The sequence below is a fragment of the Glandiceps talaboti genome, chromosome 9 (genome assembly GCF_964340395.1).
Source record: "Glandiceps talaboti chromosome 9, keGlaTala1.1, whole genome shotgun sequence".
Taxonomy (NCBI): Eukaryota; Metazoa; Hemichordata; class Enteropneusta; family Spengelidae; genus Glandiceps; species Glandiceps talaboti.
Window position 1 is genome coordinate 11,138,546 of NC_135557.1, and position 19,317 is coordinate 11,157,862.

General features: G+C 37.4%; 2 protein-coding genes across 2 annotated transcripts; both read left to right on the top strand.

Annotated features, from left to right (window-relative positions):
* Positions 1–4,050: 4,050 nt before the first annotated feature.
* LOC144439790 (monocarboxylate transporter 2-like) lies at positions 4,051–14,227 on the top strand. The gene is made up of 3 exons (XM_078129022.1): positions 4,051–4,729; positions 11,468–11,611; positions 14,124–14,227. The coding sequence occupies exons 1-3, from the start codon at positions 4,051–4,053 to the stop codon at positions 14,225–14,227; spliced, it is 927 nt and encodes a 308-aa protein (XP_077985148.1).
* Positions 14,228–14,346: 119 nt separating this feature from the next.
* LOC144439791 (monocarboxylate transporter 9-like) lies at positions 14,347–16,221 on the top strand. Its single transcript, XM_078129023.1, has 2 exons — positions 14,347–14,917; positions 16,052–16,221. Exons 1-2 carry the CDS (start codon positions 14,347–14,349, stop codon positions 16,219–16,221), a joined length of 741 nt encoding a protein of 246 aa, XP_077985149.1.
* Positions 16,222–19,317: the final 3,096 nt, after the last annotated feature.

Here is a 19,317-nt window from a genome sequence, read left to right on the forward strand (position 1 = left end):
AGAAGCAGAATCGAGTATCATAAGCATACGGAGAATGCGGTAATTGTTCGTGGATCAAACCATAAATGGACGCGCCTACTAAATATTTGTGAAGTTTGAAAACACCTACAGTATTCAACTTAAACAAAGGGGCTCAATGGTCCATGGAAGAGATAGATAGATAGAGAGAGAGAGAGAGAGAGAGAGAGAGAGAGAGAGAGAGAGAGAGAGAGAGAGAGAGAGAGAGAGTGAGAGAGAGAGAGAGAGAGAGAGAGAGGGGGGGAGAGAGAGAGAGGGGAGGGGAGGGGGAGGGGGAGGGAGGGAGAAAGAGAGTTTTATTTGTCCAACTTCAATAGAGCATCTATCACCTAAACTAAACCCGTTAACTAACGGAACATCAATAGTGATGATATTTCTATTGTCTGCACTCTATATAAACAGCACACCCAGAGAGTAAAAACCAGTTGTCTGATGATCGCACAATGCGTGAAACTCCGAGTTACAACCAAGAAAGAGTTCCAGTACTACCAAGAAAACAACACAAACATATATATATATATATATATATATATATATATATATATATATATATATATATATATATATATATATATATATATATATATATATATATATATATATATATATATATATATATATATATATATATATATATATATATATATATATATATATAGACACGGGTACCACCCCCTTTCTCCGATACGACCGCGGCTTGAATAGTAAGCCAATATTTGGGATTCCAATATTAAACTGAAGTGTGTTTATGCTCCATAGATCTAGAAGACTCACAATGCAAGGCAGGAACCTACGAAAGTGAAGCCCGAATTGTGATACTAATCGATTATTTATTGCATCAAGCCTGCAAGACTGACTTTTGTATATAAAGGCATAATGTATTGACTTTGCTTCGGAAGAACATAGGGTATATATAGTATTTCAATTGCTTCATAATCGCAGCGCAGATGGCATACACCTCGAACTCGTGAGTTGTGCTAAAGGTCGTCGACAACAAAACACCAATGACCTACATGATGACATATCATTTCATCTAGCATTAGTATCTAGTATCGTCTAGCATTAAATTACAAGTTCAGTAAACGATAATGGAGACTTTTACCATGAACCAATGTGTGTAGGATATATGTGTATACCGCCATCAAACAGACGAACAGATCGTGAAATATCGCCTGCGTTGCTATCACTACTGTAAAACTCGTATCAGTCCTGAGACTGACTAAGACAGAGAAGAACGACCAAAAACATGTAGAATGGCTAGCGTGAGTCACGACGGTGGTGTCTATGGCTGGCTTGTGGTACTAGCAAGCCACGTATGTAGTATGTTCGCGTTTGGCATGTATCTATCCATAGGTCCTGTATTTGTGGCAATACAGGGGTATTTTGAGTCGAGTTCAGCCCGCACAGCATGGATTATTTCAGTGGCTTATTGCTTGGAAGCAGCATTCGGTAACGTATATATACACTTAACGTTTCATCCTTTAATTGTGGTGGGGATAGCGTGCAGACAGTCGTCACTTCTGCTGCTGCAGCCATGTACATGTAATTGAGCTTCGGATCACATTTTAGACTGACCTAGTCTTAAAGATATAGCCCCCCCCCCCCCATTTAGATGAAGCTGATGAAAGACAAAATTGACCAATCCCACATCATGGCATCTGCTAAATATAGAACAATCTCAAATCCATGGCATCTGCTATATTCGACCAAACTACCGGTACCATTCCTACTAGCTCCCACTAAAAATCTAAACCATTGAGCATCAACATCCGAAACGTAACTGCATACCTGAGGGGAGGCACATTCGGAGGTACGTCCATACCACATCATGCACATTTAGTAAAACCCCACCACCATGTGCACCCGGTTATAAGAATATGGTAAAATCTTAAACTTCCCGTTATTACAAGTGTCAGTCCCAGTCTAAGAAATTGATACTGGGTTGCGCAATTCTATAGAGGTTTGTTTGTTGTGATGAATTTGCAGTGTTGTTACATTTGAAATGTGTACAAAGTCATACTCTACACCTCAGACCACTATAGAGAATTTTCTACAGAGGTGGGAATATAAACAGACAATCAAATGTCAGTGTACAAGAATAGTGAGCATGCGCAGTACCTTGGAGTCTCATTCAATGAAGTTATGGCGAGTCAAAAATAAATATTTTACACTCATTCTACGATCGTAATTGTTCACGGGTATTTCACCTACACAGGCATTCCTATTATTATGGTGAACGTGAATTCACCATTCTTCTTCTGCTCAATTTCCAGGTCCTATTTCAAATATATCTGTGAAGAAAATCGGATATCGAGGTACTGTAATTCTTGGAGGCGTATTATCATCTATTGGTTTTGTACTCACTGCTTTTGCACCAAGTATTGAGTTTATTTACTTCAGCTTTGGAGTGTTAACTGGTATGTATAAGTTCTCAACGTTTATCGTCATAGCTATAAGTTCGGATAACACTTTTGCCACGAAGAAAATGTTCCTGGTAAAAATAAGTTACAAAGAGCATTGAGTTGTTTTCATATATATATATATATATATATATATATATATATATATATATATATATATATATATATATATATATATATACATATATATATATATATATATATATATATATATATATATATATATATATATATATATATATATATATATATATATGGTTATGCGAGTAAGACGCATTTAGGGCGTGTCCAGGATAAATATCATGTTAGCAATCCATTAATTAGCCTTTCCTGAGAAACGGATAGTATACATACACGTAATCGTGGCGTGCCTACACAGAATACGTGCGACAAACAAGATGACTGCCTTCACGTGAGTGTTAGCAAGTAAGACGCATTTAGGGCGTGTCCAGGAATAAATATCATGTTAGCAATCCATTAAGTAGCCTTTCCTGAGAAACGGATAGTATACATACACGTAATCGTGGCGTGCCTACACAGAATACGTGCGACAAACAAGATGACTGCCTTCACGTGAGTGTTAGCATTATCCCATTTCATCGATTAATATAGCTTTAAGTGTAATATTCGTAATGTAGTCAGTTTTTTCAACTCGTTTCGCCGAGCAATTTATTGTTGACTTTCGACCACCTGCACCGCACTCGATCGAGAGTGCAAAACCCTATAAGCATCTGTGTATACTTGTACGATTAATGATATATATTTTGAAAACATGCTAGTAGACCGAAACTTGAAGCTTGGTCACACATCAGCGATACTGTATGCATGAATAGTTCCCCACACGTCAGCAATAGACAGCTTTCGAGGCTTCTTTGTATCCTGACGAAGCTGCAATGGTATGTCCCAATTGGCTTACTTGCCCTTGTTGACAATAAATACCCGAATCTCAAGAGACAATGTGAAGATGTGACAAAATATGAGAAAATATTCGAACATATTTATAAACTGCCATTCTAGCATTTTGGGGACGACCCATTATAATAATTACATATTAGCCCAAAATGTATTTCGCTAGCCTCTTTTATGGAACCTTCCAAGCTCGTTGCTTCAAGGGAAATGCGTGCTCTGGCTTGCGAGAACGCCGTTCCGTATCCTGGACGCACCTTGAGATATTTAGCTGAGTTGTTTATGGAGATAATCGAATTCAAAACAGATTACTGTGGTTCAAATGGCTTTAGAACTTACCTTTGTGAAGAGAGTGTATTTACCATACCATATCATATCATATCATATATCATATCATATCACATCATATCAAATTACACTGAGCTACAAAAAAGGCTAGAAGCCCATCAGCTGATCAATGTATTTGGATAGTAATAACGTCAAGATACGTCTTGGGCAAGTTTACAGGTCAAGGGTTTTATATGGTTGATCAAATTATATATTTTTATCATTTATAGGATGTGGTTATGGACTTATTGTTAGTCCTCGACTCGGACTTATTCCATTTTACATAAAGAAGAGATATCGCATCGCGAATGCCATTGCAGTGAGTGGGTCAGGAATAGGAACATTCATCTTCACCCCATTATGGCAACTATTGATTGAGATGTATGGTTGGAGAGGAGCTTTTATTGTATTTTCAGCGATAAATGCCAACTTGTGTGTATGCGGAGCCATCTTTAAACTACCCAAGGAGAACGTGGAAACGATAGTTACTGAGATAAGTGAAATGCAAATTGAAGATGAAATATCAACTCAGGAAACAAAAGAACAAAGATCACCCTTACGACAGATGATCAAATTATGCGACTGTGGTCTGTTTTCCAAGTACCCACTTCTGGTGGTAGTGGCATTTTCAATGTTTTTTGGTTTTGGCATTGGGTTCATAGGCTCACCAGCTTATATGGTTGCACGTGCTAAGTCTATCGACCTTAGTTCTGAAGGTAACATTGCCTTAGTCATGTCCATATTTGGAGTAGCGAGTACAGTAGGCAAACTTTGTCCACCTGCCATACTACATTTCACACCTCGTACCATAACTAGTACAAGATTGCTTGGGTTGGCACAGATCCTAGGTGGAATAACCAATATTCTCAGTCCGTTTGCTGACTCATACCCAACTCATTGTGTGTACGCCGCTATACTGGGACTAATAACTGGAGTTTTCAACACAATGATATCACAGACAATCAAAGATGTGATTGGTCCTTCAAACTTGACGGCGGGTCTATCTGTAACCCTTCCTTGGATCAGTCTTGCAGGATTACTTGGGCCACCATTGGCAGGTAATATATGATTTGTAAATTTAAACAAACATTTGTTTATCTAATAATATATGTCTGTTCGATGCTGCATTTCCAGATGTTGTTATAGTCTTATTCTGAGTCACCTTCTTGGACTTACTGCATTTTACACTCTTATTTATAAAGAGATAGGTCATTGAGAATGTCATCGCAGTGAGTGGGACCGGAGTAGAAACAGTTCATCTCAACCACATTATGGCAGCTACCGAATGAGGTGTATGGTTGGTGTTATTATACCATGTACTTTTAGATGAAAATTGTACTAAATAGATTCAATAATTGTTAACCCTATCATTAGTTAGTGACGAACACGGACACGAACACAGACAGAAAGACAGAAAAAACAGACAGACAGACAGCCAGCCAGCCAGCCAGACATACATACATACATACATACATACATACATACATACATACATACATGCATGTGTACAGACAGACAGACAGACAGACAGACAGACAGACAGACACAGAATACATTGAAACATATAAAACAGACGCACAATGTATGTGTATATATATATATATATATATATATATATATATATATATATTGTGTCTCTATGTGTGTACCTGTATGTATGTCCCTGTATGTATGTATGTATGTATGTATGTATGTATGTATGTATGTATGTATGTATGTATGTATGTATGTATGTATGTATGTGCTCGTGTCCGTGTTTGTCACTAACTTATAGAGGTAACAATTATTGAATCCATTACGCATAATTTACTTGTAAAACTACATGGCATAGTAACACTAACCATGCATCTCAATCAGTAGCTGCCATAATTGTGGCTAGGCAAATTAGAAGGGCAGGTTGTTTTGAGGCAGAGTGTGGGGAACGGCGGATAGAGAGAGAGTAGTCACTCCAGTTGTAGCTAAAATCAGAATACCTTATATCACAGGATAAGTAATGTTAAAGCTCAGCGTATAGGAAGTGGGCTGTAACTAATATTGGTACAACGGATGTATGATCGTGTTGATAGATATATACAACATATGTTTATGTAAGCGATGATATTACTGACATTTATGAGATTTGCGAGAATATTCTTGAAGTTGAAATGACCTCTGATGTCTCCGACAATAATGGGGTTGAGATGAACCGTTTCTACTCCTGTGTAACTCAGTGCAATGACATTCTCAATGACCCATGTACATGTATATAGACTAAACAGTTTCATTTGAATATATAGATTAAACAGTCAGTAAAGTGTTTCTGCACAAGAAGTTTCGCTCAGACTTTGCTGATCTGCCTGTTCTGCCTGCCTCAGTGTGTATGAGTGTGACAACGAGAGTGAGTGATCATGTGTGAGAGGAAGGGTGAGAGGCACAGACAGTGACAGACAAACAAGGATTCTGAGAGATAGGAGGATCGAGGCAGATAGATGGAGACAGACTGCCAAAGTGGGGGTATTTTGTGAATTGTTGTGTGTGAACATGAGGATGCGTGTTTTATAAGAACAGAAGTATATCTGGTTGTCCTTTTCCCCTTCTCTTACATTATCAATTTCTTGTATTAGCTCTGCCATGTTGAAACCAGTGTACAACAATCCATATATTTAAAACTTATTGTTTTTTCTTATAGGATGGATATATGATATAACCCAGGATTACAACAATTCGTTCTACTTTTACGGTTCCTGTATGTTGTTTTCTGGCCTTGTTGTTCTCTTATTTGAGCGACTTTATAGTCTATATCACAAGAAAGTGGTTGGCGTGAGCGACGCCAAGGACGAGGTTGGCGGAGAACACACATTAGCTGTTGTGAAAGTTTCAACTAGAAGTACTACCGGATGATGTATTTCCCTAACTTGCAATTATAGTATATTTCAATCAAACCTATCACAAAGATAAATGTAACATAACATCCGGGTCATACACATATCACTTTGTTTTACTACATAACCAGATTGATGGCAATATTTACCATTAAGCTTCACAAACATGTTTAAAATAACATCAAAATTGTGTGTGTAGCAGTCAATGATTTAGTCTGCAAGGTATGCCGGGACAGCGGCCTCACACATCCCCCCCCCCCCCCGTCTGTATCAAATTGCATCGATCATTTCCAATTGCGGCCGGCCAATCACAGGCACGTACACAATAAAATGCATTCAAATGGCCAAGACGTTAGATCTTTATAAGTTAATTTATTTTAATTTCAGTGGCAACAGAACCAGACATTGCGTCACCGATATTAACATACGTTCCGCCCAAAACCATCTTGTATCTTATCATGTGTAAACAATGTAATAATCTGTTCATACTTGTAAACAAACAACATACACCGATTACATTCTCAGTTTGACTATGGAAGTATAACCCACTGGTTGACCTAAGGGAGTGTCCAGATTTTACTTGCAGGGGAACCCAGGGGATTTTCAGGGGGGGGGGGCATCAATTTTTCTCGGGAAAAAAGGGGGGGCGCTAAACAAAAATGTCACAATTTTCTAGGGGTCATGGAAAAAACATGATTTTTTAATGCAACATAAATTGACCTGCAATTCTGCCACTTCTCAAAGTAACTTGTCCGCGAAGATGTGCAAGACTTGTTTCATCACAATCACAATCAGTGTTATCATCAGTACATGAATTTTCTGAGCTAGCAGTATCACAATTGTCTCCATCACTGCCAAGAACATGAATTACAGAAGAGTCATTTTCTGTCTCAGAGTCACTACTATCGTTTTCTCTCATGTTTCACTCCTTTGCAGTCATTTTTCTAGCTCTAAATTCTGGTGTTCCCTACTATGTGAGTGGATATTGTGTCTAATTTTTCTCTTTTTAATTTTCTCTGTTTTGGTAATTTATACATCATAGCTACCAGCAAAACGTATGTTGTGAATGCTGTAACAAAGTCTTCTCAAGAATTTGAAATAGTGTTGAAAGATAAGCAGAGAGAATGTCTAGAGGTATTTTGTACAGGAAGAGTATTCTCGCAAACCAGAGTTATTATTTCTACCACTACATTTCGAACCTGTGTGGTGGGGGGGGGGGGGCTCGTTAAAAACGTTGCCGTAAAACAGGCTGTGGTGTACGAAGATGAGGAAGTGTCATGTTCACGATAGTACTGGCTAGTTACGGGAAATCGATCATGTACTACCTTGTCAAGGTTCAACCAGGTTTTTTTCTTGTTATTTCGAGTCTCATTCCAGTGATAAATGGACCAATTGGCATTTGGAACGTGTGTAGACAAAACAGTAACTCTCCTAAAATAACGTTCTTGTACGTTTTCAACTTTTTACTGCCATGTTAAGTTTTGTAATAAATGTTACGGAATCATGGATTACGGTAAAATGCCAACTAAGTCCACAATCGCCACATTCAAACTTACCTGTATGGCGTGTGCCGTCTGTGGTGTACAGTTACACCCGCTGTGTTTCCTACAGACGATCGTTTCACGTCCTATTTACGTAATCCCGTTACGATTTATTTGTTGTCGTCGTCGACAGCAATTCCAATCAACTTCTGTGTCGCGGACCAAGTGATTGACATATATTACCATGGCAACATTCACTCTTTTGGCGAAACGTAGAAGCTATTCTACATATTTGATTTTTAATCTACATAACGACATCTGCTTTACCTTCTAATCACTATAGTTCAGGGTGTGCCATACTCTTTTGCAGTCTCCGACATACTAGTGCAGAGTAATACAGTCGGGTGAGAGGAGGCCGGTGAGGGCGGAACGTCACGACGTATCTTACAGTCTATCAATAATGAAATTAACATAACTGGAGATTCTTCATTGTTTTTCAGTGTACTACTGGCATATATCTCCAGAGTAACTATGACACTTTTATTGTCAATTATGTAGTCTTAGCATAGTTCTAGCTGTCAACTAATCGTGCTGAAATGATACACTATTATTTTACTTTAAACATGTGCATTTTTTTCATAATAAGTATATGAACTCATTCAAAACACAAAATTGATGAGTATATATCCCTGAAAAGAAAGCAAGACATGTTCAAGGAAAGGTAGACAACTGGTTGTATACAGTTGTCTATTCATTCAGTCAAACCCATCGACTGCTTGTCAGTATCCAACTGTGATACGATCCTAAAATATGCAAGTAATTTACTGTACACTTCCACAACTGGAGTAAACTTGGAGACCAACTATATGTATGTAAACATTATAATTCTTTATTTGTCGAATCGGAATAAATGTATACTCTATTCCCTATTTACATATGCACCTAAAAATGCAGCCTACATATTTAAACAGTTATTATGCATACTTATTTTCGATTTCCAGGGCTTTCCATAGGCAACTTTCCAGTGAAAGTTGGTGAAATTTGATAGATAAGATATACGAACAGCTATCCTCACTAGTGAAGCTCAGAATATTACTTTTGGTGTACTCTCATGAACCATGTATTACATAAATGTCTCGACATCATTCAAGCAGAGTCCCTAAATCCCTACACATGTAAAACAACAACAACAACAACAACAACAACAACAACAAAAACATACATACATACATACATACATACATACATACATACATACATACATACATACATACATACATCCATCCATCCATCCATCCATACATACATACATACATACATACATACATACATACATACATACACATATACAGGATAACTGCTTCAGTTTATTGACTACAATTTTTAGGTATTTAATATCGGAAGAGTATGTGTCTAAACTTTAACAGATTCTACCAACGCTCACTGGCTGGTGACCATGGATTTTGTTTGAACTTCAACTGATTATACCTTGTGTAGAAGTGTGCATGCTGTTATTGTTTATATCATTAACTAAATCATTGTAAATAAAGGGTCCATACAGTGTAAGTGATGTGTGTGTGCTATTTTTATGGTGTCTATCTCAACATGAAACCTTGTGATTAGGCTCACTGATCTTGATTGTTTATTCAATACAACTGACTCGCTCTACGGAAAAAAGCTGTAAGACAGTTATACGTACAAATGCCACTGAAGTGTCAGTATCTACGCGATGCAAGAGATTCGATTTTAGATTTTCACATTACATACACAGACAGACAGACAGACAGACAGACAAGCAGAGGTGCTCGAGCTCCTTCTCCAATACGACCTCGGCTTGAATAGTATGCCAATATTTGGGATTCTAACATCAAACTGAAGTGTGTTACTTATGCTGCATAGAAGAATCACAACGCAAGGAAGCGAACGGTTTGTCATCGGAAACTACGAAATGGAAGCTAGAATTTTGATAATATTTGATAATATGCATGGAAAAATGACTTTGGTATATAAAGGCATATTAAATATTCACATTGCTTCGGAAGATAATTCATATAATTATAGAACAGATGGTATAGTATTTCAATGCCCTCATGATCATTAGCAGTGATGTCATACATCTCAAAATCATGAATTGTTCCCACCTAAAGCTAGTGAAGTCTAAAGGTCGCAATCAATATAATACCTGTCTGATGATAAATTATTTCAAATGTTGACATCGTCTCGAAGTACAAGTAGATCGGCAATCGATAATATTATGGTGGAGAGGTTTTCCGCTGAACCTATGGGTGTAGAATATTCAAATTTGATTACACGTCTATCAAATACTTGGTGGAGAGATTTTTCCCCTAAAACTCTGTGTGTAGAGTATTTGATTACACGTCTATCAAACACTTAGACTCCTCATGATATTACCGCACCACTCTGCATTGCTGTCACTCCCTTAAAACTCACACCCTTAAATCAGTCCTCATGACACCAAGACATAAAACAACGACCGAAGAAATAGAATGGATGCCGAGGGCCATGATGGGGGTATATATGGCTGGCTTGTGGTACTAGCATGCCATGTATGTAGTATGTTCGTGTGTGGCATGTATCTATCCATAGGTCCTGTATTTGTTGCACTACAAAGGTATTTTGAGTCAAGTTCAGCCCGCACAGCATGGATTATTTCAGTGGCTTTCAGCTTGGATACAGCATTCGGTAACGTATATTTACATTAATTTTTCATTGGCGGAGGTGGCGTGGGGACAGTCGTTACTTTGGCTGTTGTCATCATGTAATTGAGCATAGGACCACATTTTAGACCAACGTACTCTTAAGTTATTTATTAAGTTTTAGATCAATTTGAAGGAAGATAAAGTTGACCCAGCTCAGATCATGTCATCTGCTTGATATATACCCATCTCAGATCATGGCATCTGCTATACTGGACCAGACCTACTAAGAATCTACATCACTGAGGTCAACATCCCAAACAGCATACCTGATGAGGAGAGGCTACAGTGCGCCAGACTCCCACTCCCACTCGACTCCCACTAAAAATCTACACCACTGGGGTCAATTAACAGCTTACCTGAGGGGAATATGGTAAAATCTTGAACTTCCTGTCAATACAAGTGTCAATCCGCCATAGTCCAATTAATTAGTATTGGGTTGCGTCATTCTATCTATTGAGGTTTGTGTGTGACACATTTGTCACTGTATTAGTAATGTATTTGCAGGGTTGTTTCAATATGTACAAAGTCCTACAATAGACAGGCAAGGAAGTCGGTGTACGAAAACAGTGAGCGCACAGTATTTTGAGGTCTGTTATTCAATGTAGTATGCAAGTCAGAAATATATTTATTAGACCCATTCATATTACCATAATTGCTAACGGAAATTTCACATACTCCTTTGTTCGCACGCGCATAGTACACGTCAATTCAACACTCTTTCATTCAATCTGCAGGTCCTATTGCAAATATATCTGTCAAGAGAATAGGATATAGAGGCACTGTAGTTCTTGGAGGCGTATTATCATCTATTGGTTTAGCACTGACTGCTTTTGCACCAAGTATTGAGTTTATTTACTTCAGTTTTGGAGTATTAACTGGTATGTATAAGTTATCAACGTTTATCATGACAGCTATAATTTCTAATAACTCTATTGCCAAATATGTCCCTTGTTTGAATAGGTTACATTGTTATCATATATATATATATATATATATATATATATATATATATATATATATATATATATATATATATATATATATATATATATATATATATATATATATATATATATATACTCGGTGAGTATCAATCTGCTAAGACAGTGCTCTATACCGCAGTGGCAGAGCGTAATAGTTTTGGTAGTACTGGAACTCTTTCTTGGTTGTAACTCGGAGTTTCACGCATAGTGCGATCATCAGACAACTCTGATGATCGCACTATGCGTGTCAATCCTCCACAAGAACTACAGTGCCTCTATATCCTATTCTCTTCACAGATATATTTGCAATAGGACCGATCGAGTTGTCTGATGATCGCACTATGCGTGAAACTCCGAGTTACAACCAAGAAAGAGTTCCAGTACTACCAAAACTATATATATATATATATATATATATATATATATATATATATATATATATATATATATATATATATATATATATATATATATATATATATATATATATATATATATATATATATATATATATTGCTTTTTAGACTTTGCTGAAAAATACCTATTACACTAGGTATACAAAAGGACTATGGTTAAATACCCAAAACGGTTCTAGGCCCGTTACCCCGGCCTGTTGCCATCCGGCTCATTTTTTCCCGTCCTTTTGTCCCCTGGTCGGTTGCCCCCTGACTGGTTGCTCACTGGTGATAGTATCCATGACACAATTTCCAGGGAACAAACATAAAAATCAGTCATTTCTATTTTCAAGTAATGTCTGATATTTGAAGTATGCGATAACTATTGTAATTTACTGTTGTCATGTCAACCTTATAAGTCTTTGTAACATTAAAAGACATTTGTGACTTATCATTTACATGTTTTTTTTTAAAACTATTATTGATGTTGAAAAACAGTATTTTCTTCTTTAATACTTAGCTTCAAGATTTAACATTTATGTAAGATTCAAGAATGAATAGTGAGATGATTGAGAAATTATATATTAAAGGTACTAAAAGTACTTTCGATTCAGCTTGGGGGCAACAGGTTAAGCCCAGGAGAGGAATGACCAGGGGGCAAAAGGATGGCACAGACCAGGGGGCAAAAGGGCGGGGGCAACGGGGCTGCTTCCACCAAAAACAGAGTTGCTTAATCTGCTATAGAGTTTAGTACCATTTGACAACGTAACATCAAAATACCATTGTAGGTCCATTTTACTACAGGTAAACGTATTTACACAGCTTACTGCAAAGACGTCCATACTACATTATCGTAAAACCATCGTTAAAAATCGACAGTACATGTACTAATTTGAGACATGACACAGGATATTCAATGGTCCATATAACATGTATAGTTACTGTAATAGTTGTTAGAATTTACCAATTCAAACATTGTGTGTAATAATTAGAATATTTCAAAGTTAGCCTTATATTCAATCTGTTTTATATGAAAGTTCAAAATTATGCTTTAATTTAGATTGATACATATACATAGTCTTGGTTACCCAGACTCTTGCTGTTGAGGGCTCCACCACGTACCACCAATGGCAAGAATCTGGGTAGCCGAGACTAACATATACGTTGTATCAAAGGTCAATGAAAGTTGGCACACAAAAAATCAGGTTTATAGGCTATGGGTGCATTATATGCTTTGTAAATTGTAATTGTAGATTTCCATCATCGGATGTGCATCTATCTACCTTTTATACTCACTTCTTTTGCAATGTAACAAATAGGCTTTTATTTCTAGTTGCCTACTACACATTCTATGACACGTCGAAATGTACATATTTTATGTGAGCAGTAATTAACATTGGTAATTAATAGCTGTCAAGAGAGACATCGTTCGGGTTGTTCTGAGTATTTATCATAGACATTAACAACAGAATGTGAACATATTCGAGTACTTACATTGCAATGACAGATCTTTGGATCCGAATGTGAATGTGAATCCCCAAAAAATATTCAGTCTATACCTGACCTTGCCTGGTATGACCTGGCCTGTACCTGTATTTTGTACTGACCGATAATGAACCGCCATTCTGGCATTTCGAGGGACACACCCTTATAAACTTTTTATATACGCCCGAAATTCATATGGCTAACCTTCTGCAGCCGTTCGGCATCGTCGTTAACTGCAGCCTCTTTTACGGCACTTTCAAGGACCGTTGCTTCATGATCAGTAGAAATATGTGCTCTGGTTTGCGAGAATGCCATTCGGTATCCTAAACGCACCTTTATATTTAGCTGAGCTGTTGGTTGGTGGTATTCAAATTCAAAACAGATTCCTGAGATTCAAAGGGTTTTAGAACTCACCTTGGTGTAGAGAGTGTCTTTGGATAGTAATAACGTCAAGATAAAGCTTGGGCAAGTTTGTAGGGCAAGGGTTTTATATGGTTGATCTAATTTGACATTTCTATCATTTATAGGATGTGGGTACGGCCTTATTGTGAATCCTCGACTCGGAATTATTCCATTTTACATCAAAAAGAGATACATCATTGCGAATGCCATTGTAGTGATCATATATTGATTGGGATGTATGGTTGGAGAGGAGCTTTTATTGTATTTGCTGCGATAAATGCCAACTTGTGTGTATGTGGGACCCTCTTTAAACTACCCAAGAAGAACGCGGAAACGACAGTTATTGGGATGAGTGAAACACAAAATGAGGATGAAGTATCAATGCAGGAAAATGGATCTAAAGAACAAAGATCACCCTTACGACAGATGATCAAATTATGTGACTGTGGTCTGTTTTCCAAGTACCCACTAATGGCCGTAGTGGCGTTTTCAATGTTTTTTGGTTTGGGGATTGGGTTCATGGGTGCACCAGCTTACATGGTTGCTCGTGCTAAGTCTATCAACCTTGGTTCTGAAGGTAACATTGCCTTAGTCATGTCCATATTTGGAGTGGCTGGTATAGTAGGCAGACTTTCTCCACCTGCTATATTACATTTCACACCTACTACCATGACCAGTACAAGGTTGTTTGGGTTGGCACAGATCCTAGGTGGAATAACCAATATTCTCAGTTCCTTTGCTGACTCATATCCAACTTATTGTGTGTACGCCGCTATACTGGGACTAATCACTGGAGTTTTCAACACAATGATATCACAGACCATGAAAGATGTAATTGGTCCTTCAAACTTGACAGCAGGTTTATCTGTAACCTCTCCTTGGATCAGTCTTGCAGGATTAATTGGGCCACCATTGGCAGGTACGTTATTAATTATTTATGTTTGTTTGTTTGTCCGATATTATTTTTCTGTCCGATGCTGCAGTTCAAGATGTAGTTATGGCCTTTTTTTGAGTCATCCATTTGGATCATTGCATCTTACACCAAAGAGTGATAAGTCATCGGGAATGTAATTGCAGTGAGTGGGTCAGTGGTAGAAATAGTTCATCTGAACCCCATTATGGCAGCTATTGATTGAGGTGTATGGTTGGTGTTACTATCTCATGTGGTTTTATATGTAAGTGTAACGTACATAACTGGTTCGGTAATTGTTGCTTCTATAATTACGGTGAGTGATGCACACAGACACAGACAGACAAACACAGACAGACAGACAGACAGACAGACAGACAGACAGACAGACAGACAGACAGACAGACAGACAGACAGACATATGAAACAGACATGAAACTGTTTAGTGTGTGTGTGTGTGTGTGTGTGTATATATATATATATATATATATATATATATATATATATATATATATATATATATATATATATATATATATATATATATATATATATATATATATATATATATAGTATATATACACATATACTAAACAGTTTCATTTGAACATATAGAATAAACATTGTTTCTGGCCAAAACGTTTCGCTCAGTATTTGCAGAGCTGTCTCAGTAGACCCATATATATATATATATATATAGTTTTGGTAGTTCTGGAACTCTTTCTTGGTTGTAACTCGGAGTTTCACGCATGGTGCGACACGAGAATAAGTTTTATTTGTCCAACTTCAGTAGAGCATCTATCACCTCAACTAAACCTGTTAACTAATAGAACATCAAAGCCCAACATGTAATAACCCGCCAACACCTACTTGTCCGTGTGTATGAGTGTGACAGAGAGCGTGAGTTACCAAGTGTGAGAGAAAGGGTGAGAGAAACACAGACAGCGACACACACACAGGGATTCACAGAGATAGTAAACAGATAGGAGATATTTTGTGAATGGTTGTGGGTGGACATGAGGATGTGTGTTGTCGTTATGTGATTGTCCTATTTTTTACATTATAAATTGCTTGTGTATGCACGGCAAATGTATAACCATTGTAAAACAATCCACTCATTTATACTTATTGTTTTTCTCATAGGATGGATATATGATCAAACCCAGGATTACAACAATTCATTCTACTTTTACGGTTCCAGTATGTTGTTTTCTGGCTTTGCTTTTCTCTTATTTGACCGAATTTATTACCTATACCAGGAGAAAGTGGTTAGAGTGAGCGACGTAAAGTACAAGGTCGGTGGGGAAACATAGTAGCTGTTGAGAAAGTTTCAACTAGAAGTAATAATGGATGATGTATTTCCCTAACTTGCAATTATAGTATATTTCAATCAAACCTATCACAAAGATAAATGTAACATATCATCCGGGTCAAACACATATCACTTTGTTTTACTGCATAACCAGATTGATGGCAATGTTTACCATTACGCATCACAAAAAATAACACCAAAAGTGTGTGTCTAGCAGTCAATAATGAAACTAATAATATAACTGGTACTTTGTCTTTGTTTTTGTACTACTGGAATATATATCTTCAGAGTAACTGTAAATCTCTTTTATCGTCAATTCAGTAGCATTGGCATACGTCTAGCTGTCAACTAATAATTGAGCTGAAATGCTACACTATTATTGTACCTGCTGTATAAACATTTATATAATATTTCTAGCTACCACCCAGTATCATTTGATATGTGGAGTCATGTGATGGGTGAATGGTTAGAGTGGCGAGCTTGGAATTTGCATGTTGCAGGTTCGAGCCGAATCACTTTCACTTGTTACTGAGTGGGTAAGATTTGAACCACGACTATGCCTCAATCAACCCAGCTGTATAATTGGAGACCTGGTAGGATAGAGGTTGCTTTAATCATGTGCGCTTATGAAGGCTGGAATGGATTGTATGCTGCCCAGTTTGAGGAAGTATAAAGGGTCGTTGTAGATCTGTCCCAGGGGTAATAATTGAAAAGTTCTTTGGGCACAGAATGTGAAAGCGCTATGAAAAAACCAACACTATTATTATGTGTGTTTACTCCTACAGAGTAAATGTAACACTTTTACTGTCCCAGTGTCAGTGAGATAACAAAGAGGTGTAGTTTTTAGCTGTCGCCTTATTTAGCACAAATGTCACAGTCTTATTATATAATGCTATTTTGCAACTCTGACGCACGATTAAAGCAAGAAACAAGAACTAAATGTCGTCTGGTTTGACAAAATCTTGTACATTTTATCATCTGGCTCAATAAACATTGTATTGTATAGTGTATACTTTTTCGTATGGCTCAACAAAAATATTACAAATAAAGATATGTGTCGAGCATGATGATAAAATGTAGCACTGTTGGTAGAATGTTTGTTGTCTGAGGCAGACGATAAAATGTAACAATGTTAGGTTAAACATTGTTGAGCATGACGACAAAATGTAGCACTGTTTATAAGAATCTTGTTAAGGCAAACGATACAATGTAGCACTATATTTGTAAGATCTGTGTTGTAAAGTGATCTGTTCATGCACGTGACACGTTCTAAGAAGTCACAACAGTTTTAATTTATAAGTCTACACCAAACACTTATGATATCTCCACAGACGTGTAGACTGAATCAATCGACAGTTATATTTTAAAATCGCATGACGCGATTTGCGCGCACGTGAGATTTTCGTTTTGCATTCCCAACCGTTTAAGTACATCACAGAAACTATATATACTAAAATACGAACTTCCTCATTCAGAGAGAGAGAGAGAGAGAGAGAGAGAGAGAGAGAGAGAGAGAGAGAGAGAGAGAGAGAGAGAGAGAGAGAGAGAGAGAGAGAGAGAGAGACAGACAGACAGACAGACAGACAGACAGACAGACAGACAGACAGACAAGGGAGGTAGGGGAGAGAGACAGAGATATGGGAAGGAGGGGAGGGAGGGGGAGAGGGAGAGAGCGAGTGAGAGAGACACAGACTAATATCTAGACAGAGAAACATGGATGGAGACAGACTTGGACACATAGAGACAGAAACATAGAGGGAGACAAAGATAGAGACATGGACGACGTGTCCTGTTAATAGGTGTGAGGCTGGTTGTGACCGTGTGCTTAAACAAATGCCACTCCCTTTCTTCTTGCATCATAAATTCTTCCGTTGTAACTAAAAAATTCCATAATACCTACTGTTTGTGTATCCTAAGGTAAATATATGAAGGGACTACAACAATTCAGTCTACCTTTACGGTCCCATTATGGCATTCGCATAAAGGATTTGCAGTTTTCTTCTTTGATCGAGTTTATCATGTCCAGGGGAAGTGATTACAGTGAGCTACGCAAAGTACGATGTTGGCGAGAACACATAACTTAATGTTGTGAAAGTTTAAACCGAAACGAAAACAGGGTGATATATCGTTCTGATATGCAAATTTCATTCAAACCTGAAACAAAGGTGACATAGATTGACGGTCTTTCTCACGTCATTCTGTATCACTACATGTATTTATCAATGTAAATGGTCACATGGCTGTAATTTCTGTCACTGTTATCGAGTTACCGAATTATATAAGACAGTTAGACAAACAGAAGCTTCAGCTCTTGGGATGGTTATCCATGCATACATAGAACATTAACACACTGTATAGCGTTTCCATGCGCTAGATAACAGTGATGTCTTTGATCTCATCAGAACCATGATTTGTGCCCACCTAAAGCTAGTGAAGTGTAAGCGTCGCCGACAACAAATAAACACGACAGACCTATGTGATGATAAATCATTGCAGATGTTTACAATATTATGTCTGGAAGTACAAGTAGATCTGTAGATCGAACTGAATGTCGTGTATAAAGGAATATATAGTCTTATTGTTTTTGAAAATGGTAAACTGTTAATGAAATTTATAACAAATTTTGGCAATTCTTATAACATGTCCTTCACTGAAATTGGTACAAATGCCGACAGTTTATTGTGTGTTTCGTTCTTTTTTTTGCATGAAGACACGATTTTTATGACGAATGTCGGTTGTACGCTGATAACCTTTTCTTCCGGCCCTTCATCTCCATCACCGGCAAGAAAAAAATGACATAATATTTCACCTATTATTTGAACAATTCCACAGTGGAATCTTCTACTCATACATAGAACAAACGGTACAGTGTTTCAATGCCGCCCTCAATAGCAGTGATGTCGTCGATCTCAGAACCATGATATGTGCCCACCTCAAGCTAGTGAGGTGTAAAGGTCACCTACAACAAAACACCACTGACCCATGTGACGATCAATCACTTCAGATGTTTACACCGTCTAGAAGTATAAATAGATCGGTAAACGACAGTGGTTGATGTTTTTCTCATGAACCTGTTTGTGTAGACTGTAGGTTTATA

Bases quoted from the DNA above. Each gene is read 5' to 3' on its own strand.
- LOC144439791 (XM_078129023.1), top strand. From the start codon at position 14,347: ATGAGTGAAACACAAAATGAGGATGAAGTATCAATGCAGGAAAATGGA. The intron at 14,918-16,051 runs GTACGTTATTAA...TTTTTCTCATAG, and splicing joins AATTGGGCCACCATTGGCAG to GATGGATATATGATCAAACC.
- LOC144439790 (XM_078129022.1), top strand. From the start codon at position 4,051: ATGTATGGTTGGAGAGGAGCTTTTATTGTATTTTCAGCGATAAATGCC. The intron at 4,730-11,467 runs GTAATATATGAT...TTCAATCTGCAG, and splicing joins ACTTGGGCCACCATTGGCAG to GTCCTATTGCAAATATATCT. The intron at 11,612-14,123 runs GTATGTATAAGT...TATCATTTATAG, and splicing joins CAGTTTTGGAGTATTAACTG to GATGTGGGTACGGCCTTATT.